This window comes from Alligator sinensis, unplaced genomic scaffold (assembly GCF_000455745.1).
Source record: "Alligator sinensis unplaced genomic scaffold, ASM45574v1 scaffold448_1, whole genome shotgun sequence".
NCBI lineage: Eukaryota > Metazoa > Chordata > Crocodylia > Alligatoridae > Alligator > Alligator sinensis.
Genome location: NW_005841870.1, coordinates 2,308,571 through 2,328,031, shown reverse-complemented (window position 1 = coordinate 2,328,031; position 19,461 = coordinate 2,308,571). Strand labels below are relative to the sequence as shown.

Below are 19,461 nucleotides of genomic sequence, written 5' to 3'. Positions count from 1 at the left end.
CCCCCTTGTAACAGGTTAGGCAACTGTGGACCACTGTGATGACCCCTACACCATAGGCCACCGAACAGGGTGGGCCACCCGGGTCATGGCCTGACCAACTTTTAGCACATTACTTTAGCTAGCTATGCAGTTAACAAGCTTTAGTTAAAGTGCCCCTGCCACCCTTTTTCAGCGGGGGGACACTGATATATGAGATGCTGGAGTCTGCTGGAGTGTAGTATAATTACCATGCTCCAAAACACTTAATTAATTGAGTCTGCTCCAACGTGCTGTAATTACAGTGCATCAGAGCAGCCTCCCTGGACGTATAGGCACCTTTGGAGCCTGGTTGTAGCAACCCCCTGGAGTGCCAGGCACAGTCACTACAGCCAAAGAGGGATTTACTCACTTTATATAGAGCGGCCCAGGGATTAGGGTCATCATACAATGCATACATTACACGGTGCAGCTGCTTGCAGCCTCCCTGCTGCCCAGAGCCCAGGTCAGCTGTGGCATGCAGCCAGGAGGCTGCAAACAGCTGCGTCGGGCTCCGGAGCAGCGTGCCCCGGGGATGCTGGCTAGGAAGGGGCCTGGGGTAGCACAACCCCAGCCCCTCCCGCCATGTGCCCAGAGGTGCGTGTGCACGCGCTGCTGCCAGTGCCCTGCAGGGTGGCACGCACCCCCGCCAGCAACAAGGATCAGGCCCCCCGCAGCTCCACCGCCCTCTGCCATGGCACCGTGGGGGAGGTGGGCGTGATTTGGGCACTTGGGGCAAAAACATTGCCAATCCCTGTCCCAGAGCTTAAACCGCACGAGAGAAGAGCAGGAGGGGCAAATCCTGCCAGCCCCACTCAGCACCTGCCCCTGTCATCTCATCCAGGGATCCTGGTTTTCTCTCATTTAAAAAAAAACCTTCCAATTTTGGGGGCTAAAAAAAGTAACCCCAAATCCATGTTTCCATGATTAAAATGAAATACTACTATAACTATATTATATTATATATTAGTGGTGTTTCATTTTAATCATGGAAACGTGGATTTGGCGTTACTTTTTTTTAACCGAAAATTGGGGACTTTTAAAATCAGAGCAACTCAGAACGCTCCCACAACGCGGCGACGGAGTTACGCGCTGGAAGGGGTAAGAGAGGCCTTGAGGTGACATCACGTGACCCCGCACCGGGGAGGGGCCAAGGGGCGGGGCCCGCCGAATCGGGGGGGAGCATCCAGTCCCTGGAACTGCGGTCCTCTATACGTATCCGGTTGCCATGGGAGGCAGAGTAACCCTGTCAGCCCCTCCCTCCGGGGCGAGCTGCCATTGGTTGGCGGGCCGCGCCCGGCGATCTCGCGAGAGCAGGAGGCGGGAGGCTCTCTTGTGCCTGCCTGCCTCGCGGAGCTCCATGGTGACGGCGGCTCGGCCCGGCGGTGAGCTAGGGCCCGAGCCCGCACGGCCCCTCCCCCCGGCGGTGGGGGCGGGGCCTGTGCAACCGTCCCCCCGGGGGGATCCCCAGGGCGCTCTGTGACATGGGCGGGTTCCACGGCCCCCGCGTCTTCCTGGCGCCGCGCCCCTCCCCCCCATGGGGCTGTGTCCTCAGCCTGCACTCCCCCCCCCGACGTGGTCCTCCCGGGGGGGGGCTCCTCGTGGCGCCCGGGCGTTTTCGCGGTGTCCTTGTTGCTGTGCTCGTGCAGCCGTCTGAAAAATAAGAGCTGCCATATCCCGGGTCAGACCACAGCTGCCTCTGGTCTTGCCGACTCCCAGGACGTCCCAGGCAGCCTGCTCCTGGCCTGAGCCCAACCTGAGCGGGAGGGCGCCAGGGACGGCGGGGCTGCGGCCCTGCCCCTTGTCTGCCTCTGGGCACTCCCCGCTGATACTTCGCACTGATTTGCAAGTGCTGTGCCTGGTGCCCCACTCCTGCAGTCGTCTTAACCTGACACCCTCCCTCCCTCCCTCCCTGCTTTATTTCTTTCTATTCAGGTGGCACATATCCAGTAACTGCCTCTGTTAATGGGAGTGGGAGGCTGCTAACTTTTGCCCTATTTGCCTTATGTGTGTCCAATAGGCCTGTGCTACGCAGGGGTAGAGAGTGGATGTGGAAAGGATGAGTGAATGGGTCTGATCAGGGTTATCTTTTTGCACTGTCCCTCTCTGGCTTGCAGCCTCCAGCACTTGGGTCCAGAAGTTGATTCAGCATGTCCCTAATCCCTACGCTCTATACCTACCGGTTGCACCTTCCCTCCAAGAATTGGTCCAGTCCTCTTTTGAATCGGACTAAACTGTCAGCTTCCAGCACGTCTGGTGACGAGCGCCACACTTTAATTCCACACTTCCTTTTGTTTGTTTTGAACTTTCCCTCCTAGTTTCATTTTCTGACCCCTAGATCTTACTTTGCCAGTGGGGCTGGTCTAAATGTACTGCGTGATTGCCTAGTGAATTGTGTAGTACGTGGCAAGGAGCCTTAGGGTGTTACCATAATGCAAAGTGTACTGTGCACTGGGGTTCAGAAACTAACTTGTCATGCTTGTGGAACAGGATGAAGTCTCTAGATCAGACCAGAGATTCATTGCTATTACGGCCAAGCTGAAACATTAAAATGTCTGTCTGTAGCTAGGGTACTGGAAACTGCAGAGAGGATCAGCTGTTTTTCAGGCCAGAAAATTAGTCAGAGTAATTACACTTGAAATGTATGCCTGTTTGCAGTCATGCGTTTTGTGGTGCAGTACTCTACAGGGCAGTAACACAGAATCAAGCTACCATACACGTGCTATGAGAAACCCCTTGGAATTGAAGTGATGTACAGGTATTCTACTCCTCACTTAACCTCCTCCCGGTTAACATTGTTTCATTATTATGTTGCTGATCTATTAGAGAACATACTCATTTACAGTCACACAGTGTTTTAACATTGTTTGGCCACTGCCTGCAAGTAGGTAACTACCGTGACGTAATTGGATTTGCTTAACCTCGTTTTGCTTAAAGTCACACTTTTCAAGAACGTAACTGCAATGTTAAGCAAGGAGTAGCTGTACCTAAGAAGAGTTTTCTGTCAGTTGAGCTTTATGCTTATTTACACAACTACGTGTTTTCTTAAACTATTTTTGTTCTGATATAGACTTTCCACTAACTTTTTTCTTTTATAAGTGTGCAGTTTTGCATTTAAAAAGTACAGGAGTCTATATGCTTTCATATGCATTCAGTCTGCACATCAGCGTGTCACTTGGATGAAATAACAAATGACACAAACCCCAAACCAACTAAAATTCAGCCTCCTCAAACATGTTGAATTTCTTAACTGGATATCTTTCTAACCCTAAAATCAGTACTGTGCATCAGCATTTTAAAAAATAAAATGCTGTATTCTGTCTGCCTGCTTGTTGAGTTTACCTCTGAAACTAGTGTGTTTGCTGATCAGTTCCCAGTTTCAACTGTTACCTTCTCACAAACTTAATAGCAATATACAAATTTCACAATGCCTTCCAGTGGTACTAATTATGAATAACATCAGTAAAAGACACTTCACTTAAGTTTTACTTGGACTAATATTTTGAAATGAGGTTATTTTTCAGGAAAATGATCTGATCCTTTTCTACAAGTAGAACATCCTGAACCTGAATTATTATGTTTTGTGTTAACAGGATATTTACACATGATGCGAGAATTTGTTTAATGTCATACTTGGGAGTTATGGCAGCACATTGGATGAGAATGCTGGTGATGCTTCTAGCAGCTCAGGCGTTGCTTATGGTAAATAGTTTTGAGGATGAAGATGTTCCTGCAGAATGGATTCTTCTTCATGTTGTTCAAGGTCAGATTGGAGCTGGAAATTACAGTTACTTGAGACTAAATCATGAGGGGAAGATCGTGCTTCAGATGCAGAGCTTAAAAGGTGATGCAGATTTGTATGTATCTGATATGACTCTTCACCCCAGCTTTGATGACTATGAGTTACAATCTGTAACTTGTGGCCAAGATGTTGTTCACATACCAGCACACTTCCGTCGCCCAGTAGGAATAGGAATTTATGGTCACCCCTCTCATCAGGAGAGTGAATTTGAAATGAAAGTATATTATGATCGAACAGTTGTACAATATCCCTTTGGTGAGGCTTCCTACAACCGAGACGAGATGGAGGCAAGCCAGAAACAGTTGCATTCAGCAGAAGATGAAACTCAGGATGAAGAGTCTGTTTTTTGGACTATATTTATTGGAATCTTGAAGCTAATACTTGAAATTCTTTTTTAAAATAACCAACTGGACATACACACTGGGCTAGTGCACTTACAACCTGTGAAATTGAACATGAATAATTTGCTGTGAGCATTGGTACTTTTTTTGGTAAAGTTTCCTGAAGAGGTATTTGGGTTAACTTTTCTATGCTGGAGAGGGGAAAAGAAAAGCCATATCTAACTTTCTGTCGTAAATCCTACCATACATAAAATGAACAGCAAGCACAGTATTCATAGTTTTCTTTATAGATCAGGGTTGAACAATGAATGTACAAAGGGAACTTCATAAAAATTCTCCATTACTTTGAATAGGTGCTTTAGAAAAAAAATGGACTTTGATAATTCAATGTATTTTCTATTAAAATTACTATTTTATATGAAGAAAAGTTGTAAAATCTGAGAAGCTGCAGTTCTAACATCCCCTCTCAATTTAAAATAAAGAACTAATTTTCTAATCTGTCTGCACTGTGAACAAATCTTTGAGCAATGGCACTTTAAAAGGCTGATCATTGGAACTTGGAAGGAGTGTAACAAACCAGGTGAAGTAGCAGATCTAGATTTTCAGAAGTGACTAGAGTTTTTGGGGTGCCCAATATGAACCAGCTTTTGAGGAGTCTGACTTTTTCAGGTGGCAGGTGATTTGATTAGCACTTCAGCAGACTGCTTCACAGCATCAGCATCACGATGAGTATTTAAACTAAGGATCCTAAAATCATTAATTGCTTTGGAGAATCCTGACCTGAATAAAGTTCATGTTCATCCTTTCCTTCCTCTAGTGTAGAGAGGTTGACTTTTCTGTTCCAGGGAAGGAGTATGATGGAAGCAGCACTTCAGCTGTTTTTCTGTGTTGTATGTAAATGGCATTGTCATTGTTCCATCTAAAAACAGTTGAGCCTGTATTTGTAGCATAAGCTTGGGAAGGGGTCTTACACGGAGAGGAACCCTTTCAGGAGCATTTACTAACCATGAACGTATTGCTACTTCCATAGTCACACTCTATGGTCATTAGTACATCTCTGGCTTAACCATTCACTGGCTCCCGGGAGAGTAAATAACTGTTTTCCAGCTGGGACTTAATGCTCCTAAAGCAGACTGGCTTTTTCCTACAATGCACTAAAAGATTTCAAGATAGTCTTAATTTTGAAATCATGTTTTGGTGGTTTTTTAAGTTAGAGGACAATTGAATATCAAACAGTAATCTGAATAGTAATTTTTATCTGAATAGTCTTTTTTGATCTTTTAAGTTTTATTTGTTTTGTTTTATTGGAATAAAATCGATTGCTCTACAAATAGCATAAGTGTTGTATAGCTTTCTCTTTAGGTAGAAGTTACTGCTATTCAGAACTTCTTCAGAATCTCTTAAGTGTTGCTATAAGCTTGTTCATACAGTAGATTATGCAGTTACTCAGACTTTCCTTGAAAGTTTTCCATTTTCAGTGGGAGTGTGAGGTTTCCTTTTAAACAGCTATGACAGAACATTGCCAATAACCTTGCTATTAAAGAAAAAATTGTTATATAGTCAAAATTAAACTTTTATTTGGTTTTTAAAAAGTGGTATTGTTCCTTTTACAGAGTGACTGGTTAAATAGCACCAAATGTATCGCTTTAATTTATGCAGTTAACAGTATTGGAAGGCAAACTGTTTGGGTTTTTTTATCCCTCTTTGCTGTTTTTCCCCCTTCTTCCTCCTCTCCTGGGTACTGGGGTGTCTTTTTGACAACAGTCACAAATCCAGTGACCTAAGAAAGCAAAGTTGTCATTAGTTAATAGTGAATAGGTGCCATAGGAGCCATAAAAACATTTTCCACTGTTACAAGGTGCTTGAATACTTTTTGCACTCTTCTGATTCCATTCAGAATAAAAACCAGTTAACCTTTTTCTTTTAAAGAGAGTCTCTTAAGCAATCAAAGTATTAATACGTTAATTCATGTAAAGTCCAGTAGAAGCTCCAATACTACTAGAGGGTGATTCCGGCGCAGACAATGACATACATAAAACACTTCATTTTACTTCCTTCACAAATGAGACAAGTGGTATTTAATCACAGCATAACGGTCTTAGTAGCTATAGAGCAATATCAAGTACTTCCGCACTGTGTTTAGTATGTGTAACATACAGTGCTGCTGTGGGACAACTTTGAAGTTAAATTACTCGCATAAGGTGTCTGGAAGTATACAGCAGCATTGAAAGTAGCTGGTAACCAATTAACTACAAGAAGACTTTTTTAGGACTCAAAGTACTGTTGATACAGGGAGGGCCAGCACTGCAGAACTTAAAGCTGCTAACTGTATTAATTAACCTAAATTTCGCATCATTTATTTAGTATTAGATTTTGTATTTAGTATTAGATTTTGAGAGTACTTCCAATTGCTTAGTTCTTTAACTGCGATTTGACCACTGCCTTGTGTTATGTCACCATATGCATAAAATGGGTAAAATACTACCTAACAGAAATGGCATTATTTTTGTACTTGTTTAAAGGAGGTGTAAATTTACTACATATGGCGCACACCCTGTCTCAGCTCTATAACGTGATGTTAAAAAAAAAGAACCTAGGTGGAGTGGAGGAAGTCATAGTATTCATATGTACTAAATGGACCATGCAAACCTTTTTTTTTCTTTTCCTTTTTAATAAAGCATTTATGCTCCTATTAAGCTTTTGAAACAGTGCTGAAGGTGCTCCAGCAATATGCAGCAACACAGTTTACATGGGCTTTTTTTTTTTCTTTTAAGAAATAGCACTTCATATTGGTTAGGACAGCTGAAGGATGTTGTGGGACTCCTGGCTGGAAAAGTTCAGTTGTGAAAAGCTGCTCTGCAAGTATGCAAATTAGGCTCGAGCAAAGACACTTTTAAGGTAAACAACATGCTTCTGCCTGTTTCTTGAGGTGAATTTCTAAGTTTCATGTAGATTACATATATATAAATAATTTTTAAAAATAGAAAAGAAAACCCCCCACAAAACCTGTTTTGTCTTTGGAGTGAATGTCTATTACACTAGGCATTGACATAATGCTCATCTTAGTCTGCCCCCCACCCCTAGAGGGAAGCCCAAGCACTTAAGGAGAGAGACTAGTTTTTCTTCATTACCTGAAGGAATAGCACCAAGCCCCACACAAAAGGTGTGATAACCACGGTCACATACATCACAGAACATCATTTCTTCTTCATGATGAGGCTGTCCACATATAATGCATGTTTTACACTCCATACATTGCCAAGGGTAAGTCTTAATCATGGCAACAAGGTCCGGAGTCATATCAAGGCAAGAAGGGTGGCCTAGATTAAAATCAATATTATTACTAGTATTTTTATACAATTCTAAAATAATTATTATTATCTACTGTATTAGCTACTTCATAAAATTAAGTTAGCTCACCTAAGAGACTCAAGTGCAATATATGTGCTAGTATACTGTATTAAGTATAATTTGAAGGAAACTAAGGAAAGAATCACTCTTAAGGTGACAATTGTTTGTATGCAAATACAGTATATAAAATATTTCTACTAAGATTTGTCAAGTAAAACCCCTTAAAATCCCATTATAGCATACATAGATACTTACCGCTATTGTCGCATTGGGAGCAGTGAATAAGTGCTTCAGTCCTTCCTTTCTTGTTGGACTCCTTACCCTTCAGACAAATTCCACATATAGCATTTGGAATGACCTTTGGCTGGAAGGGTAGAAGAGGGCTATAAATTGTTGCCAGAAGAACTTTTAATGGATTTAACAGGAAATTTAATGCATCTTCTTAACTCTTGCAAATAAATGAGCTTTCTGTTTGATGTGATTGAAGGAAATCTTAAAACATAAAGTGGTTATTTTAAAATCATAGAGGCATAAAACTAGTTTTAGAGCAGATGTACCATGAGCTATATGTAAAATCATTTTGCAACTAACTAAGCAGAGCAAGAGAGTAGGCAAGTTTTCTTCTATAAACTATCAGCTAACTTTTCATTTAATAGTGAATGTAAATGAATGCAATAGATCATTGATGATATTTTAAGAAAAAATCATTCAAGTGTTGAAGGAATGAAAGATCGTATCTGTCTTCAAATTCATAAGATTCCATATGTATGGAGAAACAAATATCCTTTTAGAAATGCACAAGTTATACTTAATTCATGTGCATGACAGCTTAACACTAAATTGTCAAAAAGAACTTCACATCTAATTTTTATAGCTTTAAATTCCGAAGTATTTGTCTGACAAGTTGGATGCATTCTGCATTAATCAGGCTCTTTGTTTCTTTTTTCCACATCCTATAAGCAAAGTTATAGTTGTAGTTGCTATGGAGAACACTTATATGTACCTATAACTACAATTTTACACTTAAGATGAGGTGAGAAAGGAAGTGCCTGTTTGTATCCATCAGATCTACTTGAAAGTCAGAGAGGAATTCTAGGGGGTTGAATCCTGTGAGATTACTAGAACTGTGTTGCACGTTTGTGACCAAACACTAATTTTAACCTTGATGAAAAGCAGTAATAAGGCATCAAAACTACTTTATCAAGGGCGCACTAAGTTGTTGTGTCCACTATGACCAACTACAGTTTAATGCACTTTAATTAGTGAGAAATAAGAGTTTGAATTGATATCACTTGTTGGTCTTAAATCTGTAAGTGCTGGATATTTTTAAAGTCTGTGTGTTTCTGAATTGAGGATAGAGAGACTTTTAACAGGACGTGTTCCATAAAGAGAAAAAGTTGCCAAATAGAAAGAGGTAGTGTTTTTCAAGCTAAGATGGTAGTAATAACAATGGAAGTGGAAAACACAACTATTGAAAAGGGAAAAGCACTCAGTAGGCCTTATTCAAAAAGGGACAATATCTTCTGAATACATTTACTTTATCAGCCATCACTTTTCTAACACTTGCCAATACAATTTAATATATTTAACCAATCTTAATTTGCCAGAACACTTTTTTAAATTTACTAAATCTCCTTTAGATCTTAAAATGTGGCTGAAGCCTCCTTTAACTTGTCTGGCTTGAAGATTTAAAAACAAAAAACAAAGCACAATAGGTGTTTAAAGAGTAACTTCCTTTTCAAAAGATGACAGAGGCATTCATAAAGACTTTTTTTGCTTATTTATTTTAAAAAAAGCAGAGTCAACCTGTTTTATACATAAATATAATAAAATGATAAAAGAAGTCTAACATTCACAAATGTCTCTACAGAATAATAAATATCATGGAAGTGAAAACATACATATAAAATCTTTACTGTTAACTATTCTACATATCCTACATGTATACCTTTTATACCCTGCTCTTCCCAACAAAAGGATAGTAGCACATGCTTAAACCTTATCAGTTTCGCAGTGTTTACCCTCTTGTGTACTGCTACATTCTAAGAGTAAGGTTTTTGTTGTATTTTTACCCATATGTAAGAAAAAAAAACAAACCTCTCTAAAATAGCAAGTGCACTTCTCTAATCCAAATTCTAATTCTGTTATGAATTCATATTCTGCTGCCATAATATACAGCAGCAAACTCCCTCTCACTCCACCAAAACTAAAGTGAACTAACTTTGGGTTACTGTACCTGTGTTAGTGTATGTGCAGTTAATACTCCGATACATATAATTCTAAAATTAAAGACTGACATAAGTGTATTTATTATTAATACTTCTCTCTACTCCCATTCCACTAACTTGTGTTCACTAGAAAGACTGAAGAAATCACAATATATTAAAAACTCAGACAGCGCTCCACATGGAAGCACTCTCTTATAAAAGGTGAAAACAAACAAAAACTAAACAAAGCTATTCACATTTCAAAGCAATTCAAGTTAGTCTACCATCTTAAAGAAATTAAATGGTATTTGGGGAATACTAGAAAAAGTCTACACCTAATAGGAAATCATGATATCCCATGTGACTATTCTACATTTTACTTTCCATTTCATTTTTGTTGTAATGTTAACTTCTGCGCTGCAGCTCAGTCTCAAGTCATGTACGCCAACAAGTCAGATAAGCATGAGTTTTTTATGAAGCCCTACTGCCTAAACACAAGGCATTCCCCATTTTTATATTTAGTGAACACAAACCAAAAGTATTTGGGGGAACCTAGTATCCCAATGCATTTCAGCTTACTATACAAAAATATGTCTACTTTGAGAACAGAAACCTGTGAGCGCAATTGTAGTAGCAGGTCCTGCATTAACTGCTGTCACAAAGACTTTGTGACACATGAAATGTGAACCACATGCTAACCATTCTCAGTTAAAAATGATGCTTAATACAGTTGGCTTAATACAAAATACATGAATTTTCCTGCTTAAAATGGTAATCTTGGGAATTCCACTGTAATACTTCTACTGTACTGACTATAACTATGTATTTGCATGTTGATTTCACAGCAATTATCCTTCACTTTTACTTGAAATGTAACCTAAAGATGACTATCCGAAATAAGGACAAAATTAATGAATGATACAGATCAAAATATTACCAAAAACATCAAAGGGGCATTTAAAAGCAGTTTATAGCTTTTAAATTAAAGTGCCTTTACATTTAGGGGTTACATTTAGGCACATTCTGGTGTATCAATACATGGTCAATTTTTTGTTTGTTTGTTTGTTTGACAGACAAACTCTTTAACAAGAATGTTCAAAAATCAATTATGCTACTTCATATAATAGGGTATATTGAAATATTTAAATGCTCCCAACAAAAAACAATGCACATTTATCATCTCTAAGATATCAGTATGAAGCATCACTTTTCAGTAACACAAGGTACGCTGAAGTTGTGACGATGTGCCACAAAAATACTTTGGCATTGTAAGTTTTCAAACTAGTCACATTAATTGTTCCGTTATTAACATAATTGGTAGTTTTTAACTAGCAGATAATAGCCATTAGGGTCCATTTTCAAACTGTAGTACTGGCTTACCTGTACAATTCTACATTTAGGAGTTCAGAACCTTAGTAACGGTTGTTTTACCAGTCCTCTCTAAACATTCAAAAGGCCACTAAATAGAATAAACTAATCAAATAGACAGTATGTCATTGCCCTCATACCCAAGTGAAGCACCTTCTTCTGTCAATCAGTAGCGCGCAATCTCTAATGTAATATTAAACAAAGCTAAAACTTCTTCAGGCTTCATCTTTGGATTTCATGTTTTTACAAATATTGGCAGGAGTTTGCATCTGCAATGAATAACTAGCAAAATGACTTATATTAAAATATAGGTCTACTACAACACTTATAATCTCCGGAATTTGCATAATTCTTAGTAAAATCCTTAAAAGGAGGAAACAAAGTTGTAGTTTGATATTTTTTATAAATGCAGAAAATGCATTTATTTTGTCACAGAACAGATCAATCAACATCTTTCCCAATTAATTGAAGCTGTCCAATTTGTGTTGGAGACTACCTTCTTAATACAATGTAAAGTTGCTTTAATTAAAGAATGATCATTTTTTGTTGTTAGCAAACAATCCTGGATATAAAATTCAGACTACCAGCATCTTACCTTTGCTGCTTCAAGACTTTCTAGACTATATAATCTTGTCATCACAGAAAAAAACCTTGCTTCTTAACAGTCGTTCCCCCCCCACCAGTAAACACAGTTGCTAATCTACACCTCTCCTTGCTGGTACATATTTCATCACCAGGGGCCTGAACCTGCTCCCCTGGAAATCAGTTTGCTAACAGTTACAAACAAGCAGGGATGGGCAAGATGTTATTTAAACATATTAGATTACACCTAAATCATTTGTCTATATGCAAGTCCATAAAACATATTTAAATCATGCATATAATTTTGAATTTCTCCTAAAATATTTTAAACCCTAGTGTTAAATTATTAATGCTGAGGATTGTATCCTGGATTTGTTAACCATTGTTTTGTAGGTGCTAACATGCCTCCTAAATTCTAGCTAAGCTTTAGCCTGTATAAAGCATTCTACCTATCAAAATTCTTCCTTTAACTGGACAAATTGATATTCTCCATATCCTGTCCTAAGCGGTTGTGTAGTGTTACTTAGACTGTAATTAGTTTTTGCATTCCACTCTAGAGGTGGCCAATGTTTGTTGCTATATGAAGTAATACCTATACATAGTTATCATTTGGTCAGTCTTCAAGATGAAAGACTGTTTGAGTATATTATAATACAGATTTCAGCCACATAGCTGCACTTTACAGCGCTGATTTCACAGCCTGCTGCTATAATACATACTAGTAAGAATAACAGCTAATACTTAATGCCAGTTTTACACTGACAAGTAAATCAGACTGGTATGTTAAAGGTGGTGTTTTTGGCAACAGCAATGGATTTTTGTGCTATAGTTGCTCAGAAATCAGATAAGACACAGAAATAGAAGCCACTCTGTAGCCAGGGTAACAGAAGAACCCCTAGTGAAATAAAGCAAAAAGTAAGGAAGGAAGCAAACAGATGGAGCACACAACAGGAGAGCAGCTAGTGAAGTACAGCAAGCAGAAGTTCCATATTTTTGAAAAGCAGAAGTTAAATATTTCAGGGAGAGAGGCTGGTCAGTAAAGAAGCTGAATCAGGGGCTTTTTTCTTCTACCTTGTACCCAGGAACTGATTTGGACAGTACAGAACGTTTGGAACCATCTTTTCTTGGAGTAGCACTTTTGTCTCTTGTTTTTTGTCTTCCCTGAAAAGTATCCTCCTGGTTGTCAGTGACGCAATCCCCTTCAGATACATTGCCAGATGAATTGTCCTATAATAAAAATACCATGATATCTTTTTTTTTTGGATAGAGGCACAAGTCTTTTCTAAGCTGTCAAACCTACTAGGTAAAAAAAGACTAGACTGTCTATAAAAGCATGGGGGGTATTTAAATACAGAATGTTCTGTCTCCTTGTAATCCCAGCAGAAAGGCTCCTGTATTCTCCAAAGGAACCTGATGTAAGAGCAGGGAGTACAACAGTATTTATTCTTTATAAAAATGTTCATTTAAAAATTTGGCAAAAGAAAAACAATTTTACCAGTTTGCTAAATGTTCCACTTTTATGGTGTCTTTTGCAGATAACAAAACAGAAAACTAAAAATTGTGCTACCTGTTAAAAAATGCAGTACCAAACTGTATCATCCATGAGATTTTTCTTCCACCCTCTTTTCATATTCTCTTGAGGTGCAACCTGAATATTCACTTTTGATTGCAGCAGAGAAATGCCATTAAATACATCCAACACTGTAATTGTGAATATCTATACACAACTATGCACCATAATTTATGCTGCGGCCATTAAAGCATGTTTAGGGTGGGGGGCAGAATACCAAAGATCAATATGGATGTCATTTTAAATTCTTTGGGAACATGCTCATAACCTACCAAATGCTTTAGCATAGAAATATTCCTAATCATACTTTATTACAATAGTGCCTGCAATAAACCAACAATGGAGCCCCATAGTAATAGGCACCATTTTACCTCAGTTGTAGGTAGTACATACCCTGAAAAGCTTCCAATCTGAATAGACAAGATAGACACAAGGTGACAGAAGGAATACAGCACACAAGCAAAGCAAACTACATAATGATAGCAAATGACATGTCCCATGGTGGGTGTTTTTATTTTTGGGGTTTTTTTGAAGGACATTTTGTAGGAGATACTGAATAGAAAGTGAAGGGGAAGGAGATGTATCTTCTCTCACATTTTTTAAAGACTGCTGTTGAGCTCCTTCAGAGGGGCAGGCAACATAAGACAACTCAGCTGAAACTGTTGGGAAATGGAAGCCATGACGGAGTTTCCTGAAACTGTCAGCAGGTTTAGAGATGGAAAGCTGACAGACACCCTAAAACCCTGGGAAAGAAGCAGGGCACAAACATGCGAAACTCTCTCCTTGGACAGGATTAACGTGGAAGGAGTACTAGGTCTTCCCAAAGATAGAGATTCCACCCTACTCCAAAAGCTATACCTGTCTTCATAAAGAAAGAATTTTACTAATCACAGCCTAATCCCAATAAAGAATATAGCCATCAGCAGGGCACATATAGAGCCACAAGGTGCCCTGTCTCCAATTTTCCCTGCTCCTTCTAACTTCAGAACTACCTCCTGGTTGAAGGCTGCGTGCAGTACTGTGCCCTGGGAGAGACAGTGTTTGACCAGTCCCATATCCTTAACTATACACCAAATAGTAGGAAGGAACCAAGTGCAGAAAAAAGGAAATGGAAACACACAGCCTGAATTAAATAAAAGTGTTTTCCCCCTTTAGTTATAAAAAAAAATTGACTGTGAATATTTAAACAAAATTTTCATGTATTTGACTATACTCAGCCTTTTGGCTACTCAACATATAAAGATGTCGAATTAAACCATTTTAAAATGGATTATAGATTTTACACTGGGATCTCACTGAACTACAAAAATGTGCTTCTGGAAGTTGGCTGCCAAGAGAAACAGACACTTTAATAATGGGAAATCTCAGCTACATTTGTTTGTGTGGTAAGCCTACTTTAAACATTGAGAAAATGACATCAGCCAAAACTGATGTATATTTCTTTTAACTGGCAATAAGCAATGATTCAATAAAATGAATGTGGGAATATGAAATGTGATTTGTTTTGATAAAATAAAGCGAGCTGGAAGCAAAAAAAAAAATCTAAATTCTACTGGAAAGAGATGTTAAAGATGTCAGGGAAGCAACTACAGAAACCAACCATTCATAAAGAGAGAGAATGGTATTTTTTTTCCTGAAGAACACCTTTCAGTTAATCTCACCGAATTGCCTTTGGTTTTCCGTTTGTCATCACCTCTACCATCTTCTGCATCATCCGAATCTCCATCACTGTCCAGTGCAGGCAGTTCTGGATCCAAAGGTGGTTCATAAAGGGCTGTGTTTAATGGCAAATAACGAAGTTCATCTGGGGAGTATCTGAAGCCAAAAATAATTAAATTAACTGTTGTAAAGGGAATATAAGCATCTAAGTGCAAGTTAAAAAATAATTTAAATCTGCATAAATTCACAGCCTTTACGAATAGTACGATCACCAAAATTGCATGCACACTTAGGCATATAAACAGTTCTGCAAACACAGGATACCAACACCTCATCCTTCTGTCATAACTGTTGCCCTATTTCAGATAACATGTTGCTATATTTTTTTTTAAATTACCACCAATCCCATGAACTGCATGTTCCCTAACATACTAAGAATGAAGATCCAATACGAATTTCCCTAAAGACTGTAGTAGTCTTTCATTCATTTTCAGTGAACCTGGATCAGGTTTTAGTTTCTGCTGTCTGAGCAACCTATTGGTAGGTCTTCCAACTATCCGAGAAAAATTAACATAGAAGCCGAGTTTCAGAAACCAGAGTTTCAATTTTGTGTTCTGTTTGTCATATGGAACTGAATGAAATAACTTTCTAGGTCTCCAGCTCTCCATCAGAATCTGAGACCTTGAAGCCCTTTGTCCATGCAGAATGCCACTGAAGACAAAGGGATCAGATACAGACCAAGGACTAGATGAGTACAGAAGAAAGAGTAGAAGCAACTGTCTGTTCCATTCCTGGAGACAGATTAAGTGTGTATTTCATTCAGTGTTCTGTTCCACCTCACAAACTTAGAATAGCTTTCCCACCCCAATCAAATTAATATAGAATAGAAACTTGATGAAAACAGGTATACCAACTACACTTATATTTGTACTGGAAGGTGGGGATCACGACAATTAATTAAGAACTCACTTCACGGATCATACCAAAAGCCAAATTTAGACATTCCATACCAACATGTTCACTGACAGCTCTTGGAGGGTTCAATACAAGCTGGGTTACTATAACCAAGAGGCCATGTAGTTTATTTTATAAATATCTGGTGTCTGTACAGACACATTTACAATTTTCTTTATATTTTTTTCAATCAAGTTCCAAACTTAAATAGTAAAGACCAGAGCACTGTATAGCCAGGTTCCAGAATATATGATTTTTTTAAAGCATCTGTTTAGTTTCAACTTGATCTAGACTTTGGCATGTTTCTGGCATGGTTTGCTTATGACCTGGGACAGCTTAAAGGGTATGCTATACGCATCTTTTATTTTTCAATACTATAAATGCTGCACTCCTCCTCTTCCCCCCCCCACCCCAATTAAGGATAAGCATTTTCAAATATTTTGACTTCTTTTATAAAACATACAGAAAGATTTAAGATTCATCTGCACATGGGGGGATTACTTTTTTTTTTTTTAAGTTTCTAGTTTCTGAGACACTGACTATACTGTCATGCATATTTCAAATTATTTTTGTTTGGAATGAAGATCCTGTAGAAATGACTGTGCACTCGTTTCACCAAAATGATCCTTTCATTTTAAATGCACATGAAATTTACGGCCATAGGATTAGTACATCCCAATGCATCAAACATTTTTTTTTTTAAATTGCAACCTTCAGGAACTGCCTCTGTAGCTGTGATATTTTAAGTAAGGTGTATATTAAATTTAATATTAAATTTTAATTTTAGTGTATATTAAAAAGGATGAATGGGAAATATACCATATTATTTCAATTATAACTTGCATTTTATTTTTCTGTCCAAAAGAACATAAAAATTGCACAACTTACATGTTGAATCAACCTTAATAAGGCCCCCAACAATCTTGACTTGGGTACTGCTAGCATTTTTGTGCATGCAATACAATTACTAAATCAGGAGTGGGATGTTTTCAATGTCTTCAGATTCTCCTGTGGGATTTTTGTAAGGATAGCTGCAGTTCAAGGACCTCCTCTGAATATAAAACCATAAGTATGGGTAAAGAGCTGTTTTTCCTAAAACTGAATCTGAAAATCTAGGGTTGATTTATAATCTGGACAATACACAATAAATATTCCTAGGTGTGGGCATGACCTTTTTGGTGACAACAGTTTGGAAATCACTTTGCACTTGCATAACAGTTTTGATCATCAGTTAAGAAAGCATTTTACCTCCCTGCTGCAGCACTGTGGGGGAAAGCAGAACTGCCACTGAAGCTCCATTGTCTACAGGCCAGATCCAACTGTGGGATCTGGCCTGTGGACTAGCAGATAGATGCTAAGGACTTATTGGACATGGAGACTAAATTACTCCTTTTACGTGTTCAATTGGTCCTTCCAAGACAATACTGAGGTACACTGATACCGCAGTATGAAGCAGCTTGCACTTCAGTCCCCACTGCTATATTTGTTTTGTGAACAGGAGACTTTAGTTTTTTGGGCTGTCAGACTAGAACATATCATGAGCATAAAATCAGTTCTCATGAGCATAAAATCAGTTCAGATATTTTAAAATAAACATTCCTTTTTTTTGTAGAATATACAGCAAGTAGATTCATGTAATATAAAACAAAAGCTTTTATACTGTCATACTTTTATACTTTCAAAGTACCTTTTGTAGTACTCCTGGAACTGGCCTGGTATGAGAGCCACAGGATAGGGACTAACCTTTGTTCTCTCAGTAGGTAAGATTTTGTATTTTCCTTGAGGCACCTGGATAATCTGCATTGATACAACACAATTTTATTTTCCACACAACGTTTTTTTCTCTTAAAATAGTGTTTTTTTCCCATATTCAAATATGGATAAGATCTCTCTCTCTCTCTGTATACACATCTCATACAATCTCTTCCTCTTTATTATGTTACAAGAGTCGAGTTAGGTTTCCCACATGCTTTCTAGCACTTCACGGAATATAATATTTTAGAGCTTTACTAACAAAATGAAATTCTATATCAAATATAAATAATACATTTCTAGTAAGTATGATGGATATATAAAACCCTAATCTCATTTATAGCACCAAGACTGTGTAATGCGATAGAGTAAAAAAAATACTCCTTCCTATTCAATTTTAAATAACTTTACTTAGAAGCTCAAATGGTATGTAATTAGTTTTTATGTGGGACATCTTTAAAACAAAATGTTGCTGTTCCTGTGTGATGGTGAATGGTAATGATGATAAGAAAACCTAGCACTAAAAGCACTGTTGTATACAAAGCCATTAGGTTAATATAAGAGAAACAAATAGAAAAGCACAGGAACAGTCATAACAAGATCAGATCAGTGACCCACTATTCAGCTTCTGACAGAGACCAAAGTCAGAAGAGCTTAAAATCCCTATAATGCTTCACTATGCAAAAATTTGCCTATGGAAAAAAATGTCTGCTTAACTGCATTCAGGCTGTTGGGCTGTGACAGACAGTAGAGAATGGCTTGCATTCTGATACAAGTTGATATATACTTGTATCCTTCCACTGGAAATGTGGAATATATTTGTATTCATATAAATGTGTGACCATTCCTGGAATACATCTAAATAATACGTTGTGACAAATGTCCCTGGTAGACATTATTTTCACCAAGCAACAGGTAAAATTGCTTCATGGAAACTGTCACTCCGTTAGTTATATATAGTAATGATTTTGTAAAAAAAAACCACCCAAAACCCATCAGCTTTAAATGTGCTGCCTTCTAACTGCATTAGATGTCCCTTAGTTCTTGTATTAGGAGGAATGGTAATAGAAGCAATAAATAACTTGACCTTCTATTTGCTATTTTACATTCTATTATTGTCATGTCACTTATTCCTCATCTCTAAACCAAATAACACTGACATTAAAATGTCTCTTCAGAAATATTTTGATTGGTGGGGGAGGGGGAAAGGGGGAGGTGAGTATGTGGGGATGGGGGGGCAGATGGCAAGGGCAAGCTGCCTATCCCCCCCCACTGCTTCCCCTCCTACCATGCTTTCCCCACTGGGCCAGCAGTTTAATGCAATCTGGGTGAGGACAAGTTTGAGACGATCCACCAAAAATGAGATTCTGTACATGAAAATTTATAGCAAATATATACATTTGTCATGTATAAAATCAAATTATTGGGGGGGAGGGGAGTGTCTGGAATTCAGGATCATCTTCAGTTCAGGTAAATATGGCATTTTTTCTAAAACAAAATGACAAGTGAATAGGATGATAAGCATTAGAACTTTACCAAAAACACTGACATTTTTACTAAAACAAACAAGCTGCCTATTGTCATGGATAATAAATTTAAGTCACCCTACATGTGTCTGTAAATCAAAATAGGCTCTTCTTTCTTCCATTCGTTCCCGGTTCAGATTGCTGTTAAACTCTGCAGCTTTCTTGGCAGCTTTCTTAATATATTCTGGAACTTTACTGGCTTCTACTTTCTGTGTGTTCTGCTGCTGCATTTGCTGAAATAAATACAAGTTTATTAATTCACAGGACATACCTATAAAATTATAAATTGGAACCCCCCCCCCCCCCCCCCACCACAACAAAAAACATACTCCAC

At 38.4% G+C, this 19,461-nt stretch overlaps 2 protein-coding genes across 3 annotated transcripts in view; one reads left to right on the top strand and one right to left on the bottom strand.

The window, feature by feature from the left end:
• The first annotated feature begins 1,329 nt into the window (after positions 1-1,329).
• On the top strand, positions 1,330-4,654 carry CUNH6orf120 (chromosome unknown C6orf120 homolog). Its single transcript, XM_006016990.3, has 2 exons — positions 1,330-1,400; positions 3,609-4,654. Exon 2 carries the CDS (start codon positions 3,640-3,642, stop codon positions 4,213-4,215), a length of 576 nt encoding a protein of 191 aa, XP_006017052.1. The 5' UTR covers positions 1,330-1,400; positions 3,609-3,639; the 3' UTR covers positions 4,216-4,654.
• Positions 4,655-5,713: 1,059 nt separating this feature from the next.
• PHF10 (PHD finger protein 10) overlaps positions 5,714-19,461 on the bottom strand; it is a 19,926-nt gene continuing 6,178 nt past the window's right edge. For both annotated transcript variants that reach the window (XM_025194940.1, XM_014527076.2), the window contains exons 5-11: positions 19,211-19,360; positions 17,537-17,646; positions 14,898-15,051; positions 12,738-12,893; positions 7,765-7,873; positions 7,290-7,478; positions 5,714-5,938 (exon numbers count right to left, since the gene is read on the bottom strand). In XM_025194940.1, the coding sequence (XP_025050725.1) occupies positions 5,853-5,938; positions 7,290-7,478; positions 7,765-7,873; positions 12,738-12,893; positions 14,898-15,051; positions 17,537-17,646; positions 19,211-19,360 (954 nt within the window). In that variant the 3' untranslated portion in view covers positions 5,714-5,852. The remainder of the gene's footprint in view (positions 5,939-7,289; positions 7,479-7,764; positions 7,874-12,737; positions 12,894-14,897; positions 15,052-17,536; positions 17,647-19,210; positions 19,361-19,461) is intronic.

Coding starts and splice junctions, on each gene's coding strand:
- CUNH6orf120 (XM_006016990.3), top strand. CDS start 3,640: ATGTCATACTTGGGAGTTATGGCAGCACATTGGATGAGAATGCTGGTG.